The following is a 27,551-nucleotide window of genomic DNA, read 5'->3' as shown; positions in this document are numbered from 1 at the left end:
CTACCTATAATAAATGAGACAATCAAACAATTGATCCTCTCACTACGGCTAATACACTGTAACTCTTGCTCAATTTCCCTATTTCTTCATTTCTTACTTCACCTGACCATTTAATTCTCTTTATATGAGATTCAAACATACGTAACCTTCCTCATTGAAACTGCTAACTACTAAATTTTGTATTACTTCAGCCACTAACAGCCACCAAGTACCATCTTCTTACCTAAATAAAGTAATCAAGTAATTCCATGCACAAGAATTGTTCACTGCCAATGTTGACAACTGATATAACAAATTGCAGGTACCATGTGAACAAAAGAATTTAATTAAACATACTAACTAGATTGAGAAAAAGAGCCGTCCTGCTTTCTAGCTCCCTACTCAGAAGAAATACAGTATATATGTAAGATAATAATACATCATCATATGTTAATCTCCAGTGAAATCGATTATAACCTTTAAACTATGCTCTTTGACTGCAAAACAGATCCTTAAGTATATATGAATATTTCTTCTCATAAGGAGAGTGTGTTGGTTGCCACCCTTACACAAATTATACACAAAAGCAAAAAGGAAAAGTTAACTCAGAAGTCAGAAGAGGCCTTACCACATGCACCATCACTCAATTTGACTTGATCTTCAGTTAATCTACTCCAATTTAAACACTAATACTTCAAAAAAATGCATCAGCAGACAAGTCTTAGCTAATTGACACTTTAAATGTTTAATTTAACGAAAATAAAATCAAAATCGTATATTTATATATGTTTAATTGGCAGCATCCATAGAACAAGTCCCTTGCTCTATGTATATGCATTATAATAATAATGAGATGGTAATGGTGTTGGCATATATAACAATATGATATATAAAGGTAAGAGAAAGTATCATGAAATTGTAATCTTTATACATGACATGGGTAACTTGCAAAAAAATGTTTTATAATTCCCATCTCCCTTAGTATTTTTTTTTTTTTCTCCATCTTAGTGTGTGGCATTAGTTAATTGGAATTGGTTAGAATTTCCACTTTGCTATCTGTTGTGCTTGATATATGCTTGCTTGCTTGTTTCTTTCTTTCTTTTTTTTACTATTTTTAAATTTTGTTCTTTCTACCAATCTATAAAAACTTTAGAAATGCTCACTGAAAGGAATATATATTAATTTTTAATTTTTTCAACATTATTTGCTAATTTATTCTTATTTTTAAAACCAATAATTTTAATAGAATACAACCAAAACTATATCAAGGGGTATTATCGCTTTAGAGCCAGAAGTCTAAAAAATGATAAAAAGGACACTGAGTATTTCTCTAAGAAAATGGTCACATTATCCTCATCAATCATTAAGCTTGAATATTCGATTCCCCCAACCATGAATATCTTTATAGAAAAATAACCATAAATTAAAATCTCAAAAACAATAAAATGAGAAGCAAATGCTGCCTAGTATACAAGTGCACCAATATTGCAGAAAAAGCAAATGTTGGTATTAAACTGTCATGCCTAGTTAATTTCAGGCACAATTTATTATGAACCACTAATATTTGTCATCAACTGTTTTGCCCTTTTCTTTATTTATTTATTTTTGTAAAGGTTAATATCCTTAACAAAAGAAAAGGGCAATCACAAAGGCTTTCTACAAGCTTTGTTAAGGGGAATGGAAGGATCTGAGAATGAGCCATCCACAATGCGGTTGGCAATCCAATGGTTTGCAGCTTCAGAATAATGTACGCTATCCCAGCTAATGTATTTTGAAGCATCCTTACATACGGCATTCGTTGCATTCACTACAGCTGCGTTCCAACAGTTGATATCATGATCCCCACAACAGTACTCAATTGGACTAACAAAACCTGGAACAGAATACCCCATTTCTCATTTAATTTTACACAGTATCTGCATTTGCCCCAACTTTATAAATCTATATAAAGAATGCATACCATACTTATTTGCTTCACTGATTAGAGTATATTTTGCTGAATAGATATCCACATAAAGAAGCAGTGCATCCTCAAATTGGGTCCTTAATTCAGAAACCCGGTCTTTAAGCTGCTTGTTGAATTCTTGAGCAATCTCATTGTAAGACTTAATGCAACCATTTTGGTCAGCATCACCAGGCTATGGAGGATATGCAATAACCATTAAAGGCAAGCAGCCAATGGGACCAGTATTATGAATCCAAAATTTTCTTGCCCCTTCTTGATATAGTTTCTGTAACAATTTCAGAAGACACAGTACAAGATGAATAACTATTTAAGCCGTGTTGAGCAGCAAAATTGTACGCAGTAAATAGTTCAAATGAAGAAAAAAACCTCAATGGCAAGAGCAAACTGATTAATTATAGGAGGGATGGATGACTTCACTTGGTCCACCTTCACCGTCGTAAGGAAAAAATGAAGATCATTCTGTCCAATATCTAAGGTGTAAAGGGCTTTTGAGAAGTCCTCCGGTATTGGGAGATTACTTTTGATCTTTGAAGTTTTTGCTGAAAAACAGACAATAGGCATAAAGTCAATGAATGAAGGAACTCTTTTGCTTTTGAGACATTTTCAAATCCAAAAGACACTAAACTTGACTGTACAACTCATTAGTGCGATCTTTGAGTTGCTCAAACTGGGAAAGTTGAATATTGAGAGTTAAAGGGTTAAAACCCGCCTCAAGCAATTTCACATCAAAGGGCTGAATTGTAGAACCAGCGGCAGCAAAATTTGCTCCATTTCTGAAATAGGGTTGCAACGCATCAAGATATGCACTCAAAAAGAGTCGTTCCAGCTTCTCGGCTGCATCAATTTCAGAAAGAACAGATAGACTGAGTTAATTTCAGTGGTTTATGGTTAGGAAAATGGATGACTGAAATGTAATAGTGGGTTACCTATAAAGTCAATGAGCAGACGGCCACCTGAATAGCGACCAGAAGGTTTACCGAAAAAAGTACGGCCATTAGGCCAAGTGACTCGACCAAATGTAGCTGAGACGGAGCCAGTGTCAGAATTGGAATCGCCGAAGTTGTAAATTGCCGGAAACCAGCAATCATCTGAAGTATCAGCAAAAGACACAATTAAAAGAAAGCTTGTCACCACAACTAATACAGTAATCTTTTTCAGTTTCCTGGGGCCTTTCCATCTATTCTTTCTAATAGATCTCAGACAATCCATGGATATCTGTAGGTTTTCCAGGCCTCACTAAAACAAAGCAAGGCAGGTATGACAATCCATGCTTTGGGGTGGTTTGATTGACGTTGACTCATGTTCAAAGTGAGTTGGTAGAAACCTCCATTCAATGCCGTAACAGGAATGGAGAACTATTTTTCGGATAAACTTTAGGAGACTAATCAATATGGCGAAAATTCTCGATTTTAGATATATCAATGAATATGTGAGTTGATCATAAATTAGACTTTGTTTAGAATTAATTTGAGTTATTTTGTTCTACAGTAAAATTCGTAACTTCATATTTTTATTTGGCCAAATGACAAGTCCTATACTATGTTCAACTTCAAGTTTTACAAATAATTGAGTTTTAAGTGTATAATAGGATGGGCTATATATATATATTTTTTATAAATAATTTAGATATATATATATATATATCATGTGTTATATGATTTGATAATTTTAAATTAAAAATAAAATAATATTTAATTATATAATAATATATTATATATATATTCAAACTATATATACAAAATATATATATATAACATTATTTTTATTTCAAATAACTAAAAGATTTTCAACCAAAATCAAAATCAAAATCAAATTAACTAAGACGCGAAAAAGGCCTTAAAAACAGTTGGGGTTATGTAAATAGGCCCAAGCAGTGAAGCCCATGTTGAACTTGGTTCAAGATATTTCCACTCATGACAATTGATTTTCCATTTTGTGTTTATAATAATATAGTAGGGCATTGGTTTAAGAAACGGCCAAACGACTATTTCCAACCCAACGTTTGATGTACACCAAATTTTTTATTCATAAACAATTAAAAATTTAAATATTCATCAATCTGTTAAATTTTGTTATTACTATGAAAGATAAAATTGTTTTTAATAAAATATTTAAAAAACTAAAAATTTATCGCATTTACCTTTTTAAAATTAAAAATTTAACAATTTTTTTATCAAAAATTTGAAATACTAATATTTCCTCCTAAGATCTTAAGTTGGTGGTTAGAAAAACCTTAGGAAACCGGTTGAAGTTGATTTTTCCACCCAAGGTTTTTTCAAGCTTCTCCCTCAGTCTCACTTAATTTTTGGCTGTCACTAACCAAGGAAACCCGCTATCATCGTCATTGTTAGAAGATGAAGAAACATCTTTGTTTCAGCTTTTGTCAGTTGAGGTTGGTTGGGAACAAAACAAGATTGATAGAGAAGTTGGGAGGAAGAGAAAATGTCATCGTCATCGTCTTCGACCATTAGCAGGGTGCTGAAAAAACTCTAAGGGAGAATTGTAAGTTTTTTAAACTTTGATGGGGAGAATTTGTTATTTTTTAAACCTAGGGGTGGAAATGTGATCAATTTTTGGTATTTTTAAATGTTTTAAAAAATAACAATTTTACCCTTAACAGTAAGGGTGAAATTTAACAGACTGTTAGATATTTAGATTTTCAATAAAATAAAAAATTAGGTTTATATTAAACCTTGGGTGGGAAATAGTCATTTGACCTAAGTAGTTTTCCTTTGATTTTTTTATTTGTTCTAATTTGCTCGTATAACAAATTAGCAATTTTAGTTGTGTCCTGATATTAACTAAATAAAATTAATTCATATTTAAAGGTTAACAAAACTGATCAAACTTTATAACTTTCAAGTAAAAGATGTGGGTTCGAGTTTTTCCAACCATGTGAAAAATTATTTTGGCATCCAATTTTAAATTATTAATGTTTAGTATTTCATCACTTGATGCATGCATAGATCATATGTTGAATGAGCCATATGAAGAGATTATTACATATCTTTTTATTATAAGCCACCACCAAGATTAAAAGACAAAGAATTCTAGTTAGTGGTAGTACACTCAACCAAAGAAACAAAAACATGTTGGTGAGGGACTTAACATGTTCTCGAGGAAAATTGGAGGATCTGAAAATGAGCTGCTCACAATGCGGCTTGCTATCCAATAGTTTGCAACAACTTCAGTAAAATGAAAAAGCTATCCCAGCTTAGCTTGTGTATATTGAAGGACCATCGCATGTACTAATCTTTGTTGCTGATGTCTCACAACATTTGCAACGATCATTCTCATAACAATACTCCAAAGGAAAAGCAAAACTTGCAATAATTAACCATTTTATCATAATTAACTTCTCTCAAAAGTTAACTAGTTTGATGTATATAAAAAGTGTATCTACAGATACGTACAGTAGTTGGTTGCTTCTCTAATTCAAGTGTACTTAGCTTGGTCTTCAATCATCGTTGTAACTAGATAATGAAGATCATTATGTCCACAATCTATTTTGTAAATGGCCTCTGAGAAGTCTTTCGGCCTTGGCACACCACTTTTGACTTCGGTGTATAAGTTATTGGTTAAAAATGCAGAATGTATAATGTGATGTTAAAGCATAAAGAGGGAATGGGAATTCCTTAATTTGATTTTCAGGTACTTTGTTGGATTTTAAGGATAAAGGAATATAGAAAGAATAATATGATCATGCAGCAGAGTTCTGAAATAAAATTTAAGAGGATATGCAGAATACACACTTTTTATTTTTATTTTTTTTAGCAAGCTTATATAGAAGCTGAAACAGATAACTTAATGGCTTAGAATAAAGCAATGAACAGTAACACGAATTTAACAAACTGACCACTATAGCAACACAAACTGACCACTTCCTAAAGACTAGGACAACAATTAAAAATAAAACACATGAACTGCACATGGACATGTTTCAGTCCTGAAGCATTTTCCTGACACTCCTCCTTGCTTTAGGAGCTGCAAACACCAATATTCTGTCTTAGAAACTCGAATCTGCTCATTGGAAGTGGCTTTGTAAACAAATCTGCCAGCTGATCTTCAAACTTGCAGTAAACCAGAGTCACAAATTTTTCTTTCTGCATTTCTCTTAAGAAAAATAACTTGATGTTGAAATGCTTAGTTTTCCCATGAAACACAGGATTATGGGAAATAGCAATGGCAACTTGGTTGTCAACAAAAATTTCAATACTTTCTTTCTGCTCCAGATTGAGATCCATTCAAATCTTCCTTAACCACAAAGCTTGATTAACAACAGTTGTTGTAGCAACAAATTCTACTTCAGCAGTGGATTGTGCCACAGTTTCTTGCTTTTTCGAGCTCTATGAGAAAACACTAGATCCAAGAGAAAAACAATAGCCTGAAGTACTTCTCATATTATCAATGGAACCTCCCCAGTCACTGTCAGAGAAACTAACCAGCTTGAACTCTTTGCTTCTTGTGAATTTAATACCAAAATCACTTGTGTTTTTGATATATCGAATCACTCTTTTGGGAGCCTTGAGATGCAATTCACTTGCACAGTGCATAAATCTGGACAGAATACTTACAACATTTAAAATGTCAGGCTATGTTGCTGTAAGATACATTAAGCAACCAATTATCATCAACTTTATCAGCACCATCTTCCTTGCACAACTTCTCCTTTTGATTCATAGGAGTGCTTACTGCCTTGCAATCTTCAAGCTTAAACTTATTCAAAATCTCTTTGGCATACTTCTTCTAGCAAATGAAGACTTCAGGCTCAGCCTATTTAATTTCCATTCCAAGAAAGAAGGTCATCAACCCGAGATCTGTCATTTCAAAAATCTTCATCATTTCTTGTTTGAACTCCTCAACCAACCATGCATAATTTCCTGTCATTAAAAGATCATCAACATAAAGAGAAACTATCAAAACATCATTGCTTTGATTTTTGACATAAAAAGTGGTCTCAGACAAGCTTTTTTTTAAAACCAAGGCTCAACAAATGGTCATTTATCTTGCTATACCAAGCTCTTGGAGCTTGTTTTAACTTATAAAGAGCCTTCTTGAGTAGAAACACCTTGTCCTCTTCTCCTTTCTTCACAAAACCTTCGGGCTGTTCAACGTAAATTTCTTCTTGCACAACACCTTTTAAAAATGTTGATTTTACATCAAGTTGATACATTCTCCAATTCATTTAAGCAGCTACAGCAAGCAAAAGCCTTATGGTATCTAGATGAGCAATTGGTGCAAAGGTATCCGAGTAATCCATGCCAAAAACTTGAGCATAACCTTTCACCACAAGTCTTGCCTTGTGTTTATTGATAGAACCATCAACATTTAGTTTAGTTTTGTACACCCACTTGACTCTAATCACCTTTCTATCTTGAGGTCTTTCTACTAGAATCCACGTATTATTTTTCTCTATCATGAACAACTCCTCATTTATTGCAATTGTCCACCTTTGATCCTTTTTTGTTTCTTCATAATCTGCAGGTTCACACATAACAATGTTATACCTTTCATAAATGTCAGAAAGCAACCTAGCTCCTCTCACAGAGATTTCATCCACTGTTTCATTTTGCCACTCTACTTCTTCTTCAATATTAGAACCAAGAAACTTGAGTTTCAACTCTGTCATGGGTTGACCCTTCTTTTCTGCATTGTCCCAATTCCACTCTTTATCCTCCATAAAGTGAACATCCCTGCTAACAACAATATTTCTAGTTTGTGGCTGGAAAATTTTATAGGCCTTGCTGACAGTGCTATAACCTATAAAAATGCCTAGTGATGCTCTTCTATCTAGCTTGTCACATTTGTTTTGTGGAACATAAGTGAAACACAAACAACCAAATACTTTTAAAAAACTTCAGTGATGGTTTGTAACCATACCAGCCCTCAAATGGTGTTTGATCTTTTACTACCTTTGTTGGGAGCCTATTTTAAAGAAACACAGTCATATTTGTTGCCTCTACCCAAAACTTTTTTGGCAAATTTTTCTCATGCAACATGTATCTTGACATTTCCAAGATGTACCTATTTCTCCTCTCATTAACTCCATTTTGTTGTGGAGTGTAAGAAGCTGTAAACTAATGTTCAATGCCTACTTCTTCACAAAACTAGTTGAATTCTCTCGAAGTATACTCTTTCCCATTGTCTGAACTCACAATCTAAATTTTGCAGCCACTTTCATTCTCAACTCTTACCTTAAATTTCCAAAAGACTTAAGCTATTTCTGATTTAAACTTTAAAAAGAAAATCCAACACATTCTGGTGAAATCATCAATGAAGCAATATAATAAAGACTACCTTTTAAAGAAGGTCATCTTTGAAGGTCTGAGACATCCGTGTGAATCAATTGCAGCTTCCTTGATGCTCTACCAGTTGCCTTTGAAAATTGTTTTCTATTGAGCTTGCCAAATTGACATGCCTTGTAGCTTGGAATCTGATCTTCAAATTCTGGAAGATCTTTCGCCATCATCTTGGACTTCATTTACAGTAGCCCTTGGTGGTGATAATGCTTGAGCCTTTTGTGCCAAACTTCTGTGATATTTTCCTTGACTGAAAAAACTGCTTGCTTCTCCTCAAACGGATTTAGAGCAAAACTTTTGCCTTTTATTCTGACTTTAAAAATATCATGATTGGTTGCATCTCTAATTAGACAATACTTGTCTTCAAAAACAACTTTAAAACCTTTTTCCATAAATTGGCCAACACTCAACAAGTTTTGTTGAATTTCAGGAACAAAAAGAATATCATGAATTAGTTTTGTACCTGAACAGCTTGTTATTGTAATTGTCCCCTTTCTTTTGACTGAGATGTAATCACCATTGCCGATTCTAAATTTGGTAAGGTTGGTTGGCTTCAATTCTCTGAAACGTTCGTTGTCATTGGTCATATAACTGGTGCAACCACTATTAATTAGCCAGTTTTCATTTGATTCACTGCCTGAGACATGTAGCCATGAACAATTGATCTTCCTCCCCTTGATCAGCAATTTGTGCTTCAATCTCTTGCTGCTGAGTTTTTCCTTTGCAAATTATTGCTTTATGTCCTATTTGATTGCATTTGGAACATTTTGCATCAGAGCTCTTCCAACATTTGAATGGAAGGTGTCTTTCCTTTCCACAATAATGGCAAGGAGGGTATTTACCATTGAAGCTTCCTTTTTTGCCTTTGTTGTTAGGAACAAAAAAGTTTCCTTCTCGGCCTTTCTTTTTTTTCTTTTTGTTTTTGTCAGCTCCATGATATTTTGCAAATAAGGCTCCTTCAGTGTTGACATCTTGCCTCATATGCTTTCTTTGTTCTTGTGCCTACAGAGAATTAAGTAATTTCGCTAAGGAGATTTTTGACAGATCCTTAGTATTTTCCAAGGTTGTAATTGTCACTTTATACCTCTCAGGTACTGTGACAAGGATCTTCTCTACAATTCTTGAATCATTAAATTCAGACCCGAGTAGTCTGCTTTGTTTGTAATTTCAAGAAGTCTATCTGAATACTCTTTGATTGTTTCAGACTCCTTCATCTTTTACAACTCAAAATCCCTTATCAAATTTAAAACTTGCATTCCTCTTATTTTTTCATCTCCTGCATATTCTTTCTTGAGATAATCCCATATAGACTTAGCTGTCTTACGGGAAATTATTCTTGTGAAGATCGTCGATGACACTGCATCAAACAAGCATGCTTTGGCCTTCGACTTTTTCATCTTTTTCTCCTTATACATTTTAATCTGTGCCATGAAGGGATTTTTTGGAAATGTAGGAACATCACAGTCTTCTTCCACTACTTCCCAAAGATCCAAAGCATCGAAATATGCCTCCATGCGAACTGCCCAAATCTGGTAGTTTTCTCCATCAAACACTAGCGGAGCAATTGAGGAGAAACTGGCTTCGGCTTCCATGATGTTTTCAAAAACTCACACAGAGATCCCATAAGAAGAAAGCTCTGATACCAATTATTGGATTTTAAGGATAAAAGAATAGAGAAAGAATGATATGATTATGCAACAGAGTTCTGAAATAAAATTTAAGAGGATATACGGAGTACACACTTTTTATTTTTTATTTTTTTAGTAAGCTTATATAGAAGCTGAAACAGATAACTGAGCCTTGAACAGTAACACGAATTTAACAAACTGACCACTATAGCAACACAAAGCGACCACTTCCTAAAGACTAAGACAACAACTAAAAATAAAACACATGAACTGCACGTGGACATCTTTCAGTCCAGAAGAATTTTCCTAACATACTTTTTGTACCTGTAACCCTGAATGTAAAATTCATTAGTGCGGATTTTAGATTGATCAAACTCCAAAAGTTGAACACCCAGGGATGAAGGGCTATAATGTCCTTCATATGGAGCATTTTCTGGCTGAATTGTCGCTCGATTAGCAGTAAAATTTGCTCCATTTGGAAATTTGATTACAAAGAATCAAAACACAAATTCAAGAAAGGTAATCCCAATTTTTCAACTGCACCGCATGGACAGTCGGAGGATTAAAATATATATTGATGCACAAATACTTAACAAAAGAAGTTTAATGAAAATTAGATGTCAAGCTAATTACCCTAAAACAAAGGCCAAACGACTATCTCCTACCCAAGGTTTGATGTTTTCTCAAGTTTCACCCTTTAACTATGAAAACACCAAACACCCACCCATGACTGGTTAAATTTAACTAAACCCTAACGTCTGAAAATTTTATCTCCTTTTGCCCCCCTAAACTTTAAAAACTAAAATTTTTCCTCACCTTAATTTTAAAAAATGGCAATTTCACCCTAGGGTTTGGTTTTGAAATCTCTGACGACCTCTCTGGCTCTATTGCCGATGGCGTCTCCCTCTTGAAGCATTTTCTCCTTCTGGCAATCCCTTTCCTCCCATTTGGAGGTCCGATCGACGTTGGAGACGCCTTGAGAGATGAAGAACTTCATCGGGGAAGACAAAGTTCATCGTTTTCCCAGACGAAGACGAAGCCATCGTCTTCGTCTGGGAAGACGATTGTCTTCCCAGAAGAAGACCTCTTAGTGGGTGTTTGGTGTTTTCATAGTTAAATGGTGAAAACTTGAGAAAACATCAAACCTTGGGTGGGAAATAGTCGTTTGGCCTAAAACAAATGGTGAGACGACCATCACAATTCTAGCCACAAGGTTTACCAAAATAGGTCTCACCATTGGGGTAAGGAAGTTAACCAAATGTAGCCTTGTCAGCTCCAGCATTAGAATTAGAATCCCCAAGACGTAAATTGCTGGAAAGTTGCAAGCACTTGAACTACCTATAATAAATGAGACAATCAAACAATTGATCCTCTCACCACGGCTAATACACTGTAACTCTTGCTCAGTTTCCCCACTTCTTCATTTCTTACTTCACTTGACCATCTAATCCTCTGTATATGAGATTCAAACATACGTAACCTTCCTCATTGCAATTGCTAACTACTAAATTTTGTATTACTTCAGCCACTAACAGCCACCAAGTACTATCTTCTTACCTAAATCAAGTAATCAAGTAATTCCATGCACAAGAATTGTTCACTGCCAATGTTGACAACTGATATAACAAATTGCAGGTACCATGTGAACAGAAGAATTTAATTAAACATACTAACTAGATTGAGAAAAAGAGCCCTCCTGCTTTTTAGCTCCCTACTCAGAAGAAATACAGTATATATGTAAGATAATAATACATCATCATATGTTAATCTCCAGTGAAATCGATTATAACCTTTAAACTATGCTCTTTGACTGCAAAACAGATCCTTAAGTATATATGAATATTTCTTCTCATAAGGAGAGTGTGTTGGCTGCCACCCTTACACAAATTATACACAAAAGCAAAAAGAAAAAGTTAACTCAGAAGTCAGAAGAGGCCTTACCACATGCACCATCACTCAATTTGACTTGATCTTCAGTTAATCTACTCCAATTTAAACACTAATACTTCAAAAAAATGCATCAGCAGACAAGTCTTAGCTAATCGACACTTTAAATGTTTAGTTTAACGAAAATAAAATCAAAATCGTATATTTATATATGTTTAATTGGCAGCATCCATAGAATAAGTCCCTTGCTCTATGTATATGTATTATAATAATAATGAGATGGTAATGGTGTTGGCATATATAACAATATGATATATAAAGGTAAGAGAAAGTATCATGAAATTGTAATCTTTATACATGACATGGGTAACTTGCAAAAAAATGTTTTATAATTCCCATCTCCCTTAGTGTTTTTTTTTTTTTCTCCATCTTAGTGTTTGGCATTAGTTAATTGGAATTGGTTAGAATTTCCACTTTGCTATCTGTTGTGCTTGATATATGCTTGCTTGCTTGTTTCTTTCTTTCTTTTTTTTACTATTTTTAAATTTTGTTCTTTCTACCAATCTATAAAAACTTTAGAAATGCTCACTGAAAGGAATATATATTAATTTTTAATTTTTTCAACATTATTTGCTAATTTATTCTTATTTTTAAAACCAATAATTTTAATAGAATACAACCAAAACTATATCAAGGGGTATTATCGCTTTAGAGCCAGAAGTCTAAAAAATGATAAAAAGGACACTGAGTATTTCTCTAAGAAAATGGTCACATTATCCTCATCAATCATTAAGCTTGAATATTCGATTCCCCCAACCATGAATATCTTTATAGAAAAATAACCATAAATTAAAATCTCAAAAACAATAAAATGAGAAGCAAATGCTGCCTAGTATACAAGTGCACCAATATTGCAGAAAAAGCAAATGTTGGTATTAAACTGTCATGCCTAGTTAATTTCAGGCACAATTTATTATGAACCACTAATATTTGTCATCAACTGTTTTGCCCTTTTCTTTATTTATTTATTTTTGTAAAGGTTAATATCCTTAACAAAAGAAAAGGGCAATCACAAAGGCTTTCTACAAGCTTTGTTAAGGGGAATGGAAGGATCTGAGAATGAGCCATCCACAATGCGGTTGGCAATCCAATGGTTTGCAGCTTCAGAATAATGTACGCTATCCCAGCTAATGTATTTTGAAGCATCCTTACATACTGCATTCGTTGCATTCACTATAGCTGTGTTCCAACAGTTGATATCATGATCCCCACAACAGTACTCAATTGGACTAACAAAACCTGGAACAGAATACCCCATTTCTCATTTAATTTTACACAGTATCTGCATTTGCCCCAACTTTACAAATCTATATAAAGAATGCATACCATACTTATTTGCTTCACTGATTAGAGTATATTTTGCTGAATAGATATCCACATAAAGAAGCAGTGCATCCTCAAATTGGGTCCTTAATTCAGAAACCCGGTCTTTAAGCTGCTTGTTGAATTCTTGAGCAATCTCATTGAAAGACTTAATGCAACCATTTTGGTCAGCATCACCAGGTTTTGGAGGATATGCAATAACCAATACAGGCAAGCAGCCAATGGGACCAGTATTATGAATCCAAAATTTTCTTGCCCCTTCTTGATATAGTTTCTGTAACAATTTCAGAAGACACAGTACAAGATGAATAACTATTTAAGCCGTGTTGAGCAGCAAAATTGTACGCAGTAAATAGTTCAAAAGAAGAAAAAAACCTCAATGGCAAGAGCAAACTGATTAATTATAGGAGGGATGGATGGCTTCACTTGGTCCACCTTCATCGTCGTAAGGAAAAAATGAAGATCATTCTGTCCAATATCTAAGGTGTAAAGGGCTTTTGATAAGTCCTCCGGTATTGGGAGATTACTTTTGATCTTTGAAGTTTTTGCTGAAAAACAGACAATAGGCATAAAGTCAATGAATGAAGGAACTCTTTTGCTTTTGAGACATTTTCAAATCCAAAAGACACTAACCTTGATTGTACAACTCATTAGTGCGATCTTTGAGTTGCTCATACTGGGAAAGTTGAATATTGAGAGTTAAAGGGTTAAAACCCGCCTCAAGTAATTTCACATCAAAGGGCTGAATTGTAGAACCAGCGGCAGCAAAATTTGCTCCATTTCTGAAATAGGGTTGCAAAGCATCAAGATATGCACTCAGAAAGGGTAGTTCCAGCTTCTGGGCTGCATCATTTTCAGAAAGAACAGATAGACTGAGTTAATTTCAGTGGTTTATGGTTAAGAAAATGGATGACTGAAATGTAATAGTTGGTTACCTATAAAGTCAATGAGCAGACGACCATCTGAATAGCGACCAGAAGGTTTACCGAAAAAAGTACGGCCATTAGGCAAAGTGACTCGACCAAATGTAGCTGAGACGGAGCCAGTGTCAGAATTGGAATCGCCGAAGTTGTAAATTGCCGGAAACCGGCAATCATCTGAAGTATCAGCAAAAGACACAATTAAAAGAAAGCTTGTCACCACAACTAATACAGTAATCTTTTTCAGTTTCCTGGGGCCTTTCCATCTATTCTTTCTAATAGATCTCAGACAATCCATGGATATCTGTAGGTTTTCCAGGCCTCACTAAAACAAAGCAAGGCAGGTATGACAATCCATGCTTTGGGGTGGTTTGATTGACGTTGACTCATGTTCAAAGTGAGTTGGTAGAAACCTCCATTCAATGCCGTAACAGGAATGGAGAACTATTTTTCGGATAAACTTTAGGAGACTAATCAATATGGCGAAAATTCTCGATTTTAGATAAATCAATAAATATGTGAGTTGATCATAAATTAGACTTTGTTTAGAATTAATTTGAGTTATTTTGTTCTACAGTAAAGTTCGTAACTTCATATTTTTATTTGGCCAAATGACAAGTCCTATACTATGTTTAGCTTCAAATTTTACAAATAATTGAGTTTTAAGTGTATAATAGGATGGGCTATATTTTAATAGTAAAATTATATATACATATATTTTTTTTTATAATTAGTTTAGATATATATATATTATGTGTTATATGATTTGATAATTTTAAATTAAAAATAAAATAATATTTAATTATATAATAATATATTATATATATACTCAAACTATATATAAAAAATATATACATATAACATTATTTTTATTTCAAATAACTAAAAGATTTTCAACCAAATTCGTAATCAAATTGATTAAGACGCGAAAGAGGCCTTAAAAACAGTTGGGGTTATGTAAATAGGCCCAAGCAGTGAAGCCCATGTTGAACTTGGTTCAAGATATTTCCACTCATAACAATTGATTTTCCATTTTGTGTTTATAATAATGTAGTACGACATTGGTTTAAGAAACGGCCAAACGACTATTTCCGACCCAACGTTTGATGTATACCAAATTTTTTATTCATTAACTATTAAAAATTTAAATATTCATCAATCTGTTAAATTTTGTTATTACTATGAAAGATAAAATTGTTTTTAATAAAATATTTTAAAAACTAAAAATTTATCACATTTATCTCTCTAAAATTACAAATTTAACAATTTTTTTTTCTAAAATTTAAAAAATCAATATTTCCTCCTAAGATCTTAAGTTGGTGGCTAGAAAAACCTTAGGAAACCGGTTGAAGTTGATTTTTCCACCCAAGGTTTTTTCAAGCTTCTCCCTCAGTCTCACTCAATTTTTGGCTGTCACTAACCAAGGAAACCCGCTATCATCGTCATTGTTAGAAGATGAAGAAACACCTTTGTTTCAGCTTTTGTCAGTTAAGGTTGGTTGGGAACAAAACAAGATTGATAGAGAAGTTGGGAGGAAGAGAAAATGTCATCGTGATCGTCTTCGACCACCAGCAAGGTGTTGAAAAAACTCTAAGGGAGAATTGTAAGTTTTTTAAACTTTGATGGGGAGAATTTGTTATTTTTTAAACCTGGGGGTGGAAATGTGATCAATTTTTGGTATTTTTAAATGTTTTAAAAAATAACAATTTTACCCTTAACAGTAATAGTGAAATTTAACAGACTGTTAGATATTTAGATTTTCAATAAAATAAAAAATTAGGTTTATATTAAACCTTGGGTGGGAAATAGTCATTTGACCTAAGTAGTTTTTCTTTGATTTTTTTATTTGTTCTAATTTGCTCGTATAACAAATTAGCAATTTTAGTTGTATCCGGGTATTAACTAAATAATTCATATTTAAAGGTTAACAAAACTGATCAAACTTTACAACTTTCAAGTAAAAGATGTGGGTTCGAGTTTTTCCAACCATGTGAAAAATTATTTTGGCATCCAATTTTAAATTATTAATGTTTAGTATTTTATCACTTGATGCATGCACAGATCATATGTTGAATGAGCCATATGAAGAGATTATTACATATCTTTTTATTATAAGCCATCACCAAGATTAAAAGACAAAGAATTCTAGTTAGTGGTAGTACACTCAACCAAAGAAATAAAAACATGTTGGTGAGGGACTCAACATGTTCTCGAGGAAAATCGGAGGATCTGAAAATGAGCCGCTCACAATGCGGCTTGCTATCCAATAGTTTGCAGTAACTTCAGTAAAATGAAAAAGCTATCCCAGCTTAGGTTGTGTATATTGAAGGACCATTGCATGTACTAATCTTTGTTGCAGATGTCTCACAACATTTGCAACGATCATTGTCACAACAATACTCCAAAGGAAAAGCAAAACCTGCAATAATTAACCATTTTATCATAATTAACTTCTTTCAAAAGTTAACTAGTTCGATGTATATAAAAAGTGTATCTACAGATACGTACAGTAGTTGGTTGCTTCTCTGATTCAAGTGTACTTAGCTTGGTCCTCGGTCATTGTTGTAACTAGATAATGAAGATCATTATGTCCACAATCTATTTTGTAAAGGGCCTCTGAGAAGTCTTTCGGCCTTGGCACACCACTTTTGACTTCGGTGTATAGGCTATTGGTTAAAAATGCAGAATGTATAATGTAATGTTAAAGCATAAGGACGGAATGGGAATTCCTTAATTTGATTTTCTGGTACTTTGTTGGATTTTAAGGATAAAAGAATAGAGAAAGAATGATATGATTATGCAGTGGAGTTCTGAAATAAAATTTGAGAGGATATGCAGAATACACACTTTTTATTTTTATTTTTTTTAGCAAGCTTATATAGAAGCTGAAACAGATAACTTAATGGCCTAGAAGAAAGCAATGAACAGTAACAGAAATTTAACAAACTGGCTACTACAGCAACACAAATTGACCACTTCCTAAAGACTAGGACAACAATTAAAAATAAAACACATGAACTACACGTGGACATGTTTCAGTCCTGAAGCATTTTCCTGACACTCCTCCTTGCTTTAGGAGCTGCAAACACCAACATTCTGCTTTAGAAACTCGAACATGCTCATTGGAAGTGGCTTTGTAAACAAATCTGCCAGCTGATCTTCAAACTTGCAGTAAACTAGAGTCACAAATTTTTCTTTCTGCATTTCTCTTAAGAAAAATAACTTGATGTTGAAATGCTTAGTTTTCCCATGAAACACATGATTATGGGAAATAGTAATGGCAGCTTGGTTGTCAACAAAAATTTCAATACTTTCTTTCTGCTCCAGATTGAGATCCATTAAAATCTTCCTTAACCACAAAGCTTGATTAACAACAGCTGTTGTAGCAACAAATTCTACTACAGCAGTGGATTGCGCCACAGTTTCTTGCTTTTTCCAGCTCTATGAGAAAACACTAGATCTAAGAGTAAAACAGTAACCTGAAGTACTTCTCATATTATCAATGGAACCTCCCTAGTCACTGTCAGAGAAACTAACCAGCTTGAACTCTTTGCTTCTTGTGAATTTAATACCAAAATCACTTGTGCTTTTGATATATCGAATCACTCTTTTGGGAGCCTTGAGATGAAATTCACTTGCACAGTGCATAAATCTGGACAAAATACTTATAGCATTTAAAATGTCAGGCCATGTTGTTGTAAGATACATCAAACAACCAATTAAACTTCTAAAGTATCCATCATCAACTTTATCAGCACCATCTTCCTTGCACAACTTCTCCTTTTGATTCATAGGAGTGTTTACTGCCTTGCATTTTTCAAGCTTAAACTTATTCAAAATCTCTTTGGCATACTTCTTCTGGCAAATGAAGACTTCATGCTCAGCCTGCTTAATTTCCATTCCAAGAAAGAAGGTCATCAACTCGAGATCTGTCATTTCAAAAACCTTCATCATTTCTTGTTTGAACTCCTTACCCAACCATGCATCATTTCCTGTCATTAAAAGATCATCAATATAAAGAGAAACTATCAAAACATCATTGCTTTGATTTTTGACATAAAGAGTGGCCTCAGACAAGCTTTTTTAAAACCAAGGTTTAGCAAATGGTCATTTATCTTGCTATACCAAGCTCTTGGAGTTTGTTTTAACCCATAAAGAGCCTTCTTGAGCAGAAACACCTTGTCCTCTTCTCCTTTCTTCATAAAACCTTCGGGCTGTTCAACGTAAATTTCTTCTTGCATAACATCTTTTAAAAATGCTGATTTTACATCAAGTTGATACACTCTCCAATTCATTTAAGCAGCTACATCAAGCAAAAGCCTTATGGTATCTAGACGAGCAATTGGTGCAAAGGCATCCGAGTAGTCCATGCCAAAAACTTGAGCATAGCCTTTCACCACGAGTCTTGCCTTGTATTTGTTGATAGAACCATTAACATTTAGTTTAGTTTTGTACACCCACTTGACTCCAATCACCTTTTTATCTTAAGGTCTTTCTACTAGAATCCACGTATTATTTTTCTCTATCATGAACAACTCCTCTTTCATTGCAGTTGTCCACCTTTGATCCTTTTTTGCTTCTTCATAATCTACAGGTTCACACATAACAATGTTACACCTTTCATAAATGTCAGAAAGCAACCTAGTTTCTCTCACAGAGACTTCATCCACTGTTTCATTTTGCCACTCTACTTCTTCTTCAGTATTAGAACCAAGAAACTTGAGTTTCAACTCTGTCATGGGTTGACCCTTCTTTTCTGCATTGTCCCAGTTCCACTCTTTATCCTCCATAAAGTGAACATCCCTGCTAACAACAATATTTCTAGTTTGTGGCTAGAAAATTTTATAGGCCTTGTTGACAGTGCTATAGCCTATAAAAATGTCTGGTGATGCTCTTCTATCTAGCTTATCACATTTGTTCTGTGGAACATAAGTGAAACACAAACAACCAAATACTTTAAAAAACTTCAGTGATGGTTTGTAACCATACTAGCCCTCAAATGGTTTTTGATCTTTTACTACCTTTGTTGGGAGCCTATTTTGAAGAAACACAGCCGCATTTGTTGCCTCTACCCAAAACTTCTTTGGCAAATTTTTCTCATGCAACATACATCTTGACATTTCCAAGATGTACCTATTTCTCCTCTCACTAACTCCATTTTGTTGTGAAGTGTAGGAAGTTGTAAACTGATGTTCAATACCTACTTCTTCACAAAACTGGTTGAATTCTCTCGAAGTATACTCTTTCCCATTGTCTGATCTCACAATCTAAATTTTGCAGCCACTTTCATTCTCAACTTTTACCTTAAATTTCCAAAAGACTTAAGCTACTTCTGATTTAAACTTCAAAAAGAAAATCCAACACATTCTGGTGAAATCATCAATGAAGCAATATAATAAAGACTACCTTTTAGAGAAGGTCTTCTTTGAAGGTCTGAGACATCTGTGTGATACAATTACAGCTTCCTTGATGCTCTACCAGTTGCCTTTGAAAATTGTTTTCTGTTGAACTTGCCAAATTGACATGCCTTGCAACTTGGAATCTGATCTTCAAATTCTAGAAGATCTTTCGCCATCATCTTGGACTTCATTTACAGCAGCCCTTGGTGGTGATAATGTCTGAGCCTTTTGTGCCAAACTTCTGTGATATTTTCCTTGACTGAAAAAACTACTTGCTTCTCCTCCAACGGATTTAGAGCAAAACTTTTGCCTTTTATTCTGACTTTAAAAATATCATGATTGGTTGCATCTCTAATTAGACAATACTTGTCTTCAAAAACAACTTTAAAACCTTTTTTCATCAGTTGGCCAACACTCAATAAGTTTTGTTGAATTTCAGGAACAAAAAGAATATCATGAATTAGTTTTGTACCTGAATAGCTTGTTATTGTAACTGTCCCCTTTCCTTTGACTGAGATATAATCACCATTGCCGTAACTAACTTTGGTAAGGTTGGTTGGCTTCAATTCTCTGAAACGTTCCTTGTCATTGGTCATGTGACTGGTGCAGCCACTGTTAATTAGCCAACTTTCACTTGATTCACTGCCTAAGACATGTAGCCATGAACAATTGATCTTCCTCCCATTGATCAACAATTTGTGCTTCAATCTCCTGCTGCTAAGTTTTTCCTTTGCAAATTATTGCTTTATGTCCTATTTGATTGCATTTGGAACATTTTGCATTAGAGCTCTTCCAACATTTGAATGGAAGGTGCCCTTCCTTTCCACAATAATGGCAAGGATTTGTGTCAGGTTTCTTCCAATATTTGAATGAAGGGTGACCTTCCTTTCCACAATGATGGCAAGGAGGGTATTTACCATTGAAGCTTCCTTTTTTGCCTTTGTTGTTAGGAACAAAAAAGTTTCCTTCTCGGCCTTTCTTATTTTTCTTTTTGTTTTTGTCAGCTCCATGATATTTTGCAAATAAGGCTCCTTCGGTGTTGACATCTTGTCTCATATGCCTTCTTTGTTCTTGTGCCTACAGAGAATTAAGTAATTCCGCTAAGGAGATTTTTGACAGATCCTTAGTATTTTCCAAGGTTGTAACTGTCGCTTTATACCTTTTAGGTACTGTGACAAGGATCTTCTCTACAATTCTTGAATCATTAAATTTAGACCCGAGTAGTCTGCTTTGTTTACAATTTCAAGAAGTCTATCTGAATACTCTTTGATTGTTTTAGACTTCTTCATCTTTTGCAACTCAAAATCCCTTATCAAATTTAAAACTTGCATTCCTCTTATTTTTTCATCTCCTACATATTCTTTCTTGAGATAATCCCATATAGACTTGGCTGTCTTACGGGAAATTATTCTTGTGAAGATCGTCGATGACACTGCAGCAAACAAGCATGCATTGGCCTTCGACTTTTTCATCTTCTTCTCCTTATACATTTTAATCTGTGCCATAGAGGGATTTTTTGGAAGTGTAGGAACATCACAGTCTTCTTCCACTATTTCCCAAAGATCCAAAGCATCGAAATATGCCTCCATACGAACTGCCCAAATCTGGTAGTTTTCTCCGTCAAACACTAGCGGAGCAATTGAGGAGAAACTGACTTCAGCTTCCATGATGTTTTCAAAAACTCACACACAGATCCCGTAAGAAAAAAGCTCTGATACCAATTGTTGGATTTTAAGGATAAAAGAATAGAGAAAGAATGATATGATTATGCAACAGAGTTTTGAAATAAAATTTGAGAGGATATGCGGAGTACACATTTTTTATTTTTTAGCACGCTTATATAGAAGCTCAAACAGATAACTGAGACATGAACAGTAACACAAATTTAGCAAACTGACCACTACAGCAACACAAAGTGACCACTTCCTAAAGACTAGGACAACAACTAAAAATAAAACACATGAACTGCACGTGGACATGTTTCAGTCCAGAAGAATTTTCCTAACATACTTTTTGTACCTGTAACCTTGAATGTAAAATTCGTTAGTGCGGATTTTAGGTTGATCAAACTCCAAAAGCTGAACACCCAGGGATGAAGGGCTATAATGTCCCTCATATGGAGCATTTTCTGGCTGAATTGTCGCTCGATTAGCAGCAAAATTTGCTCCATTTGTTTAGAATTAATTTGAATTATTTTGCTCTACAGTAAAGTTCGTAACTTCATATTCTTATTTGGCCAAATGACAAGTCCTATACTATGTTCAGCTTCAAGTTTTACAAATAATTGAGTTTTAAGTGTATAATAGGATGAGCTATATTTTAATAGTAAAATTATATATACATTTTTTTTTTTTATAAATAATTTCGATATATATATATCATGTGTTATATGATTTGATAATTTTAAATTAAAAATAAAATAATATTTAATTATATAATAATATTTTATATATATACTCAAACTATATATAAAAAATATATATATAACATTATTTTTATTTCAAATAACTAAAAGATTTTCAACCAAAATCAAATTGACTAAGACGCGAAAGAGGCCTTAAAAACAGTTGGGGTTATGTAAATGGGCCCAAGCAGTGAAGCCCATGTTGAACTTGGTTCAAGATATTTCCACTCATGACAATTGATTTTCTATTTTGTGTTTATAATAATGTAGTACGACATTGGTTTAAGAAACGACGAAACGACTATTTCCGACCCAACGTTTGATGTATACCAAATTTTTTATTCATAAACTATTAAAAATTTAAATATTCATCAATCTGTTAAATTTTATTATTACTATGAAAAATAAAATTGTTTTTAATAAAATATTTAAAAAACTAAAAACTTATCATATTTACCTCTTTAAAATTAAAGATTTAACAATTTTTTTTATCTAAAATTTGAAAAATCACTATTTTCTCCTAAGATCTTAAGTTGGTGGTTAGAAAAACCTTAGGAAACCGGTTGAAGTTGATTTTTCCACCCAAGGTTTTTTCAAGCTTCTCCCTCAGTCTCACTCAATTTTTGGCTGTCACTAACCAAGGAAACCGGCTATCATCGTCATTGTTAGAAGATGAAGAAACATCTTTGTTTCAGTTTTTGTCAGTTGAGGTTGGTTGGGAACGAAGCAAGATTGATAGAAAAGTTGGGAGGAAGAGAAAATATCATCGTCATCGTCTTCGGCCACCAGCAGGGTGCTGAAAAAACTCTAAGTGAGAATTGTAAGTTTTTTAAACTTTAATGGGGAGAATTTGTTATTTTTTAAACCTGGGGGTGGAAATGTGACCAATTTTTGGTATTTTTAAATGTTTTAAAAAATAACAATTTTATCCTTAACAGTAAGGGTGAAATTTAATAAACTGTTGGATATTTAGATTTTCAATAAAATAAAAAATTAGGTTTATATTAAACCTTGGGTGGGAAATAGTCATTTGACCTAAGTGGTTTTCCTTTGATTTTTTTATTTGTTCTAATTTGCTCGTATAACAAATTAGCAATTTTAGTTGTGTCCTGGTATTAACTAAATAAAATTTAATTCATATTTAAAGGTTAACAAAACTGATCAAACTTTATAACTTTCAAGTAAAAGATGTGGGTTCGAGTTTTTCCAGCCATGTGAAAAATTATTTTGGCATCCAATTTTAAATTATTAATGTTTAATATTTTATCACTTGATGCATGCACAGATCATATGTTGAATGAGCCATATGAAGAGATTATTACATATCTTTTTATTATAAGCCATCACCAAGATTAAAAGACAAAGAATTCTAGTTAGTGGTAGTACACTCAACCAAAGAAATAAAAACATGTTGGTGAGGGACTCAACATGTTCTCGAGGAAAATCGGAGGATCTGAAAATGAGCCGCTCACAATGCGGCTTGCTATCCAATAGTTTGCAGTAACTTCAGTAAAATGAAAAAGCTATCCCAGCTTAGGTTGTGTATATTGAAGGACCATTGCATGTACTAATCTTTGTTGCAGATGTCTCACAACATTTGCAACGATCATTGTCACAACAATACTCCAAAGGAAAAGCAAAACCTGCAATAATTAACCATTTTATCATAATTAACTTCTTTCAAAAGTTAACTAGTTCAATGTATATAAAAAGTGTATCTACAGATACGTACAGTAGTTGGTTGCTTCTCTGATTCAAGTGTACTTAGCTTGGTCCCCGGTCATCAGTCATCGTTGTAACTAGATAATGAAGATCATTATGTCCACAATCTATTTTGTAAAGGGCCTCTGAGAAGTTGTAATACCCTCAAATATATTCCAGGGGTAATTATGTCTTTTGACTCTGTTTGGAGATATTTCCAATTGTGTGTGTGTGTTTTAGTTTATATAGATATATATATATTTATAAAAAAAAAAAAAAAAAAGTCAATAAAAGAAGGAAGGAAGAGAGAAAGAAACTTGACCTTTGCTTCTTTGATCATTTTTCCAGCAGCTTCTCGTCTCCTAGAGAGGAAGGCAATGTTTTTCATTTCTTTGTTGTATTTTAAGAACAGTGAGTGATTTTGAAGGGATTTTGGAAGATAAATAAGGAAAGAAAAAGAAAAGGAAGCACTTGGAAGCTTTGGTAACCAAATATCTCCTTCTTTTCCCTTTTATCTATGTTTATATGCATGTTATGTAAATATGTTAGTGTGTTTTGGTATTGATTTAAAGTGATCTTGGTGATAAAGGAAACAAAACAAAGAGAAGGAAGTCAATTTGCAAAGATTTGGCTTGAAACAAGGTAAGGGGAATCATTATTGATATGTTGCATGTTTTAAGCTTTTGATTCCTCGGATCTATGTTATAAATGGTGATTTTGAAGTTGAGGAATGTTGTTTTGCCATCTGGGATGTCTATGTGTGTGATTTGGTTTAAGGCAGAAAGTTGCATGATATTTACAGTTTTTGCCACTGAGTTCGTCTCATGTTTTGGCTGCCTTATCTATTGAATTATGAATGCTATTATATTTTGTTGGAAAGCTCTTTGAATCCTCTTTCCAATGATATATAGCTTGTATGAATTCGAAACCGTTTGGGTGGTTAAATTGTATGAAAAGAAGGCTGCCCTGCTAAATGTCTGTTCTGTGAACAGTATTTCGTAATTTTATCACTGAATTTAGCTTACGTTTTGACTGCTTTATCTATTGATTTATGAGCGCTATTATATCTTGTTGGAAAGCTCTTTGAATCCTCTTTCCAATGATATATAGCTTGTATGAATTAGAAACCGTTTGGGCGGTTAAATTGTATGAAAAGAAGGCTGCCCTGCCAAATGTCTGTTCTGTGAACAGTATTTCGTAATTTTATCACTGAATTTAGCTTACGTTTTGACTGTCTTATCTATTGAATTATGAGTGATATTATAGCTCGTTGGAAAGATCTTTGAATCCTCTTTTCAACGATATATAGCTTGTATGAATTAGAAACCGTTTGGGATGTTAAATTGTATGAAAAGAAAGCTGCCCTGCTAAATGACTGTTCTGTGAACAGTGTTTCTTAATTCTGGGCAAGAAAGAAAGAAAGAAAGAAAGAAAGAAAGAAAGAAAGAGAGAAAAGGAAGAAGAAAGGAAAGAAAGGAAAGGAAAGGAAAGGAAAGGAAAGAAAAGAAAAGAAGAAAAGAAAAAGAAAGAAAAGCAAGAAAAAGAATTTGGGGCTCAAGATTTAGGGGTCGTCCCAAGAGTAATGTCTGGTAAGTTATGAATAAATTTAAATGGAAGCAAAATTAGTAAGATATAAGACTCGCATGCATGCTATAAACTATGAGGGGGCACTTTACACTACGCCGCCTACAGTAGGGCATGTCCGCAGTAGGACACGTCCGTAGTAGGACATAGACCCCTAGTAGGGTCCGCTCGCAGTAGAGCATGGTCGCAGTAGAGCTCAATTCAGATTCAAAAATAGTGTAGTGAAAGAAAAAGAGCTTGAGCTTAGAAAAGTACCAAATCCCTATAGTTAGCTTCCAGAAAGTATTAAATAGACACCAGATGGGACAAAGTATGACCCTAATAGTAAATAGTGAATTAAATTATCCCCTCAATCTCTTGTAGAGGTTAAGATGTGAGGTTGAGTCCCAAAAGTGAGATAGAACAGGAAAAAAAAAAAGAGGATAGTTTACTTGATTCTTTCCCCTTACTGAGTGTTCTTATCACTCACTCTCTTTTCTTTCCTGATTGTAGGTACAGGTGATCGAGGTAGCTGCGAGGCAGGGTCAGGTCAGCGTAGGTAGATCCGGCTGGAGTAGGTTATCTCTGGTTTATATTACATGCATACAGTGGCATGTTTTTATCGACTTTTGACTTTTTGAGATTATGGTACAGTTACATATGATTACTTCCTGTTTTCAGATACTTTTAGATGAGTCTTCATATGAGTATATACATCTTTTGTTCGCTTCCAAATTTTTAGTTTTCTTGGAATACTTCCTAAACACTTTTAATGATGCGTTTATTGTAAAGTATTTTTAAAAAGAAAAAAAAAATAGACGATACGAATATTAATTCGTAACATTTCTCCTTCGGTGGGTAGTACTACTAGGGAGGGATGTTACAGTTGGTATCAGAGCATGATTTTGGAACCCAAAAGATTTTTTTCTAAAGCAAAATGGAGTAATCAAAGTAACACAGAGATGAAATACCCTTCAGCCACACTGACCACCCTCGCAGCCGATCACTGTAAGTTAAGTTTTCATTTATACCTGCTGAGTTTTATGAAACTAATGTGTTCATTTTCAGGACCTATGAGTCAAACACCAATAGATCCCTCTCAGAGGAGCCAGAATGAAGAAGTAGCCCCTCAGGTACCCCAAGGGGCATTCAGTGCACATGATGTGCGAGAGATTTTCAGAGAAATGATGAGAGAGCACAAAGGTGCTCCTACACAGGGAAGTGAGACGGCTTATACGCCGCTAATCCAGGGACATGATATGAAGGAGGTTACTTCAGCATATACAATAGCCCCAGTGAGGACTTAGTTGCATCCTATTTTCAACCTCCCTAGTATGCACCAACCTCAAAAATTTGATGGTACAAGGGACCCAATAGCAGCTGAAGAGTGGTTGGAATCAGTAGAGAGTGCCATGGCCTTGTTTGACATGACTAACCAAGAAAGAGTGAGATATGCCACCTATCTTTTCAAATCAGGGGCAAGAATATGGTGGAACTTAGTTAGGAAGACAGTCAATGTCTCAGAAATGACATGGTCAGAGTTTAGGCGCCGATTTGAGGCAGAGTACAGGGGCGCTGATGTTACTTGTATCAGGGCCCAGAAGTTTATCAATCTAGTGCAAGAGACAAACTCTGTAAAAGAATATTCCACAAAGTTTAATCAATTGTCCCAGTATGCCCCCGAGATAGCTAGCACAAAAATGGGGCGTATACAGAAGTTTGTGTACGGGCTGGATCCAGAGATAGCTCGAGATGTTATGCAGAGGCCCTTGATAGAGCTTTGAGGGCAGAGGTTTTTGTTAGGAGGAGGTTTGGTCAAACCATAGGGCAAAAGGTTACACCTCCTTCTACCATGCCAGCTCCCCCAATGAGTAGTGGTTCAGCTTCAGTACAGAGAGACCCTCCTCCAGAGTGAGACAGGAAAGGTAAACGACCTCTCCAGTTCAGAGGCATGAAAAAGAACTGGAAGAGTGGAAAGAAACAAAGAGGACCTGAGATACCAGCTTGCCAGAAATATGGGAAGCACCATAAAGGAGAGTGTTTGACAGGTCAGGCAGTTTGTTTTAGATGTCGTCAACCTGGACATATTGCTCGTTTCTGTACAGCTGCCCCAGTGAGAGTAGAGCAACAACAGCCTATAGGAGGGGCCACAGCCAGAGTTTATACGATCACCCAGGGCCCAACAGAGGCTAACCCATCAGCAGTCACGGGTCAGATTCTCTATCTTGATACTCCTATTTATGTTTTAATTGATTGTGGGGCTACTCATTGTTTTATAGCCAAGAGTTTGCTTGAGAGGTTAAAGTTGCAACCTGTTAGAATAGCCCAGAGGATTATGATTGAGTTGCTTGATGGGGGGTCAGTCATTAGTGAGATGATGCTACTAGGACAGAGTATTATGATTCAGGGTCGACAGTTACTA

At 34.5% G+C, this 27,551-nt stretch overlaps 2 protein-coding genes and 1 pseudogene across 3 annotated transcripts; all 3 read right to left on the bottom strand.

The window, feature by feature from the left end:
* Positions 1 to 1,283: 1,283 nt before the first annotated feature.
* On the bottom strand, positions 1,284 to 3,353 carry LOC123217311 (annotated as a pseudogene).
* Positions 3,354 to 12,489: 9,136 nt separating this feature from the next.
* LOC123217310 (GDSL esterase/lipase At5g14450-like) lies at positions 12,490 to 14,550 on the bottom strand. Of its 2 annotated transcripts, none has more exons than XM_044638255.1 (5): positions 14,078 to 14,546; positions 13,776 to 13,985; positions 13,518 to 13,690; positions 13,146 to 13,416; positions 12,490 to 13,058 (listed from the first exon to the last, which is right to left on the bottom strand). In XM_044638255.1, exons 1-5 carry the CDS (start codon positions 14,358 to 14,360, stop codon positions 12,829 to 12,831), a joined length of 1,167 nt encoding a protein of 388 aa, XP_044494190.1. In that variant the 5' UTR covers positions 14,361 to 14,546; the 3' UTR covers positions 12,490 to 12,828. The 2 variants fall into 2 exon arrangements, with proteins under 2 accessions (XP_044494190.1, XP_044494191.1); XM_044638256.1 differs by having other exon boundaries at positions 12,917 to 13,058; positions 13,151 to 13,416; positions 14,078 to 14,550.
* A 6,098-nt stretch (positions 14,551 to 20,648) lies between these two features.
* LOC123216333 lies at positions 20,649 to 21,128 on the bottom strand. The gene has a single exon (XM_044636766.1). The coding sequence runs from the start codon at positions 21,126 to 21,128 to the stop codon at positions 20,649 to 20,651; it is 480 nt and encodes a 159-aa protein (XP_044492701.1).
* Positions 21,129 to 27,551: the final 6,423 nt, after the last annotated feature.

Source organism: Mangifera indica, chromosome 5 (assembly GCF_011075055.1).
Source record: "Mangifera indica cultivar Alphonso chromosome 5, CATAS_Mindica_2.1, whole genome shotgun sequence".
Taxonomy (NCBI): domain Eukaryota; kingdom Viridiplantae; phylum Streptophyta; class Magnoliopsida; order Sapindales; family Anacardiaceae; genus Mangifera; species Mangifera indica.
Note: the sequence above shows the minus strand (reverse complement) of the source record. Positions and strands in the feature narration are given on the sequence as shown.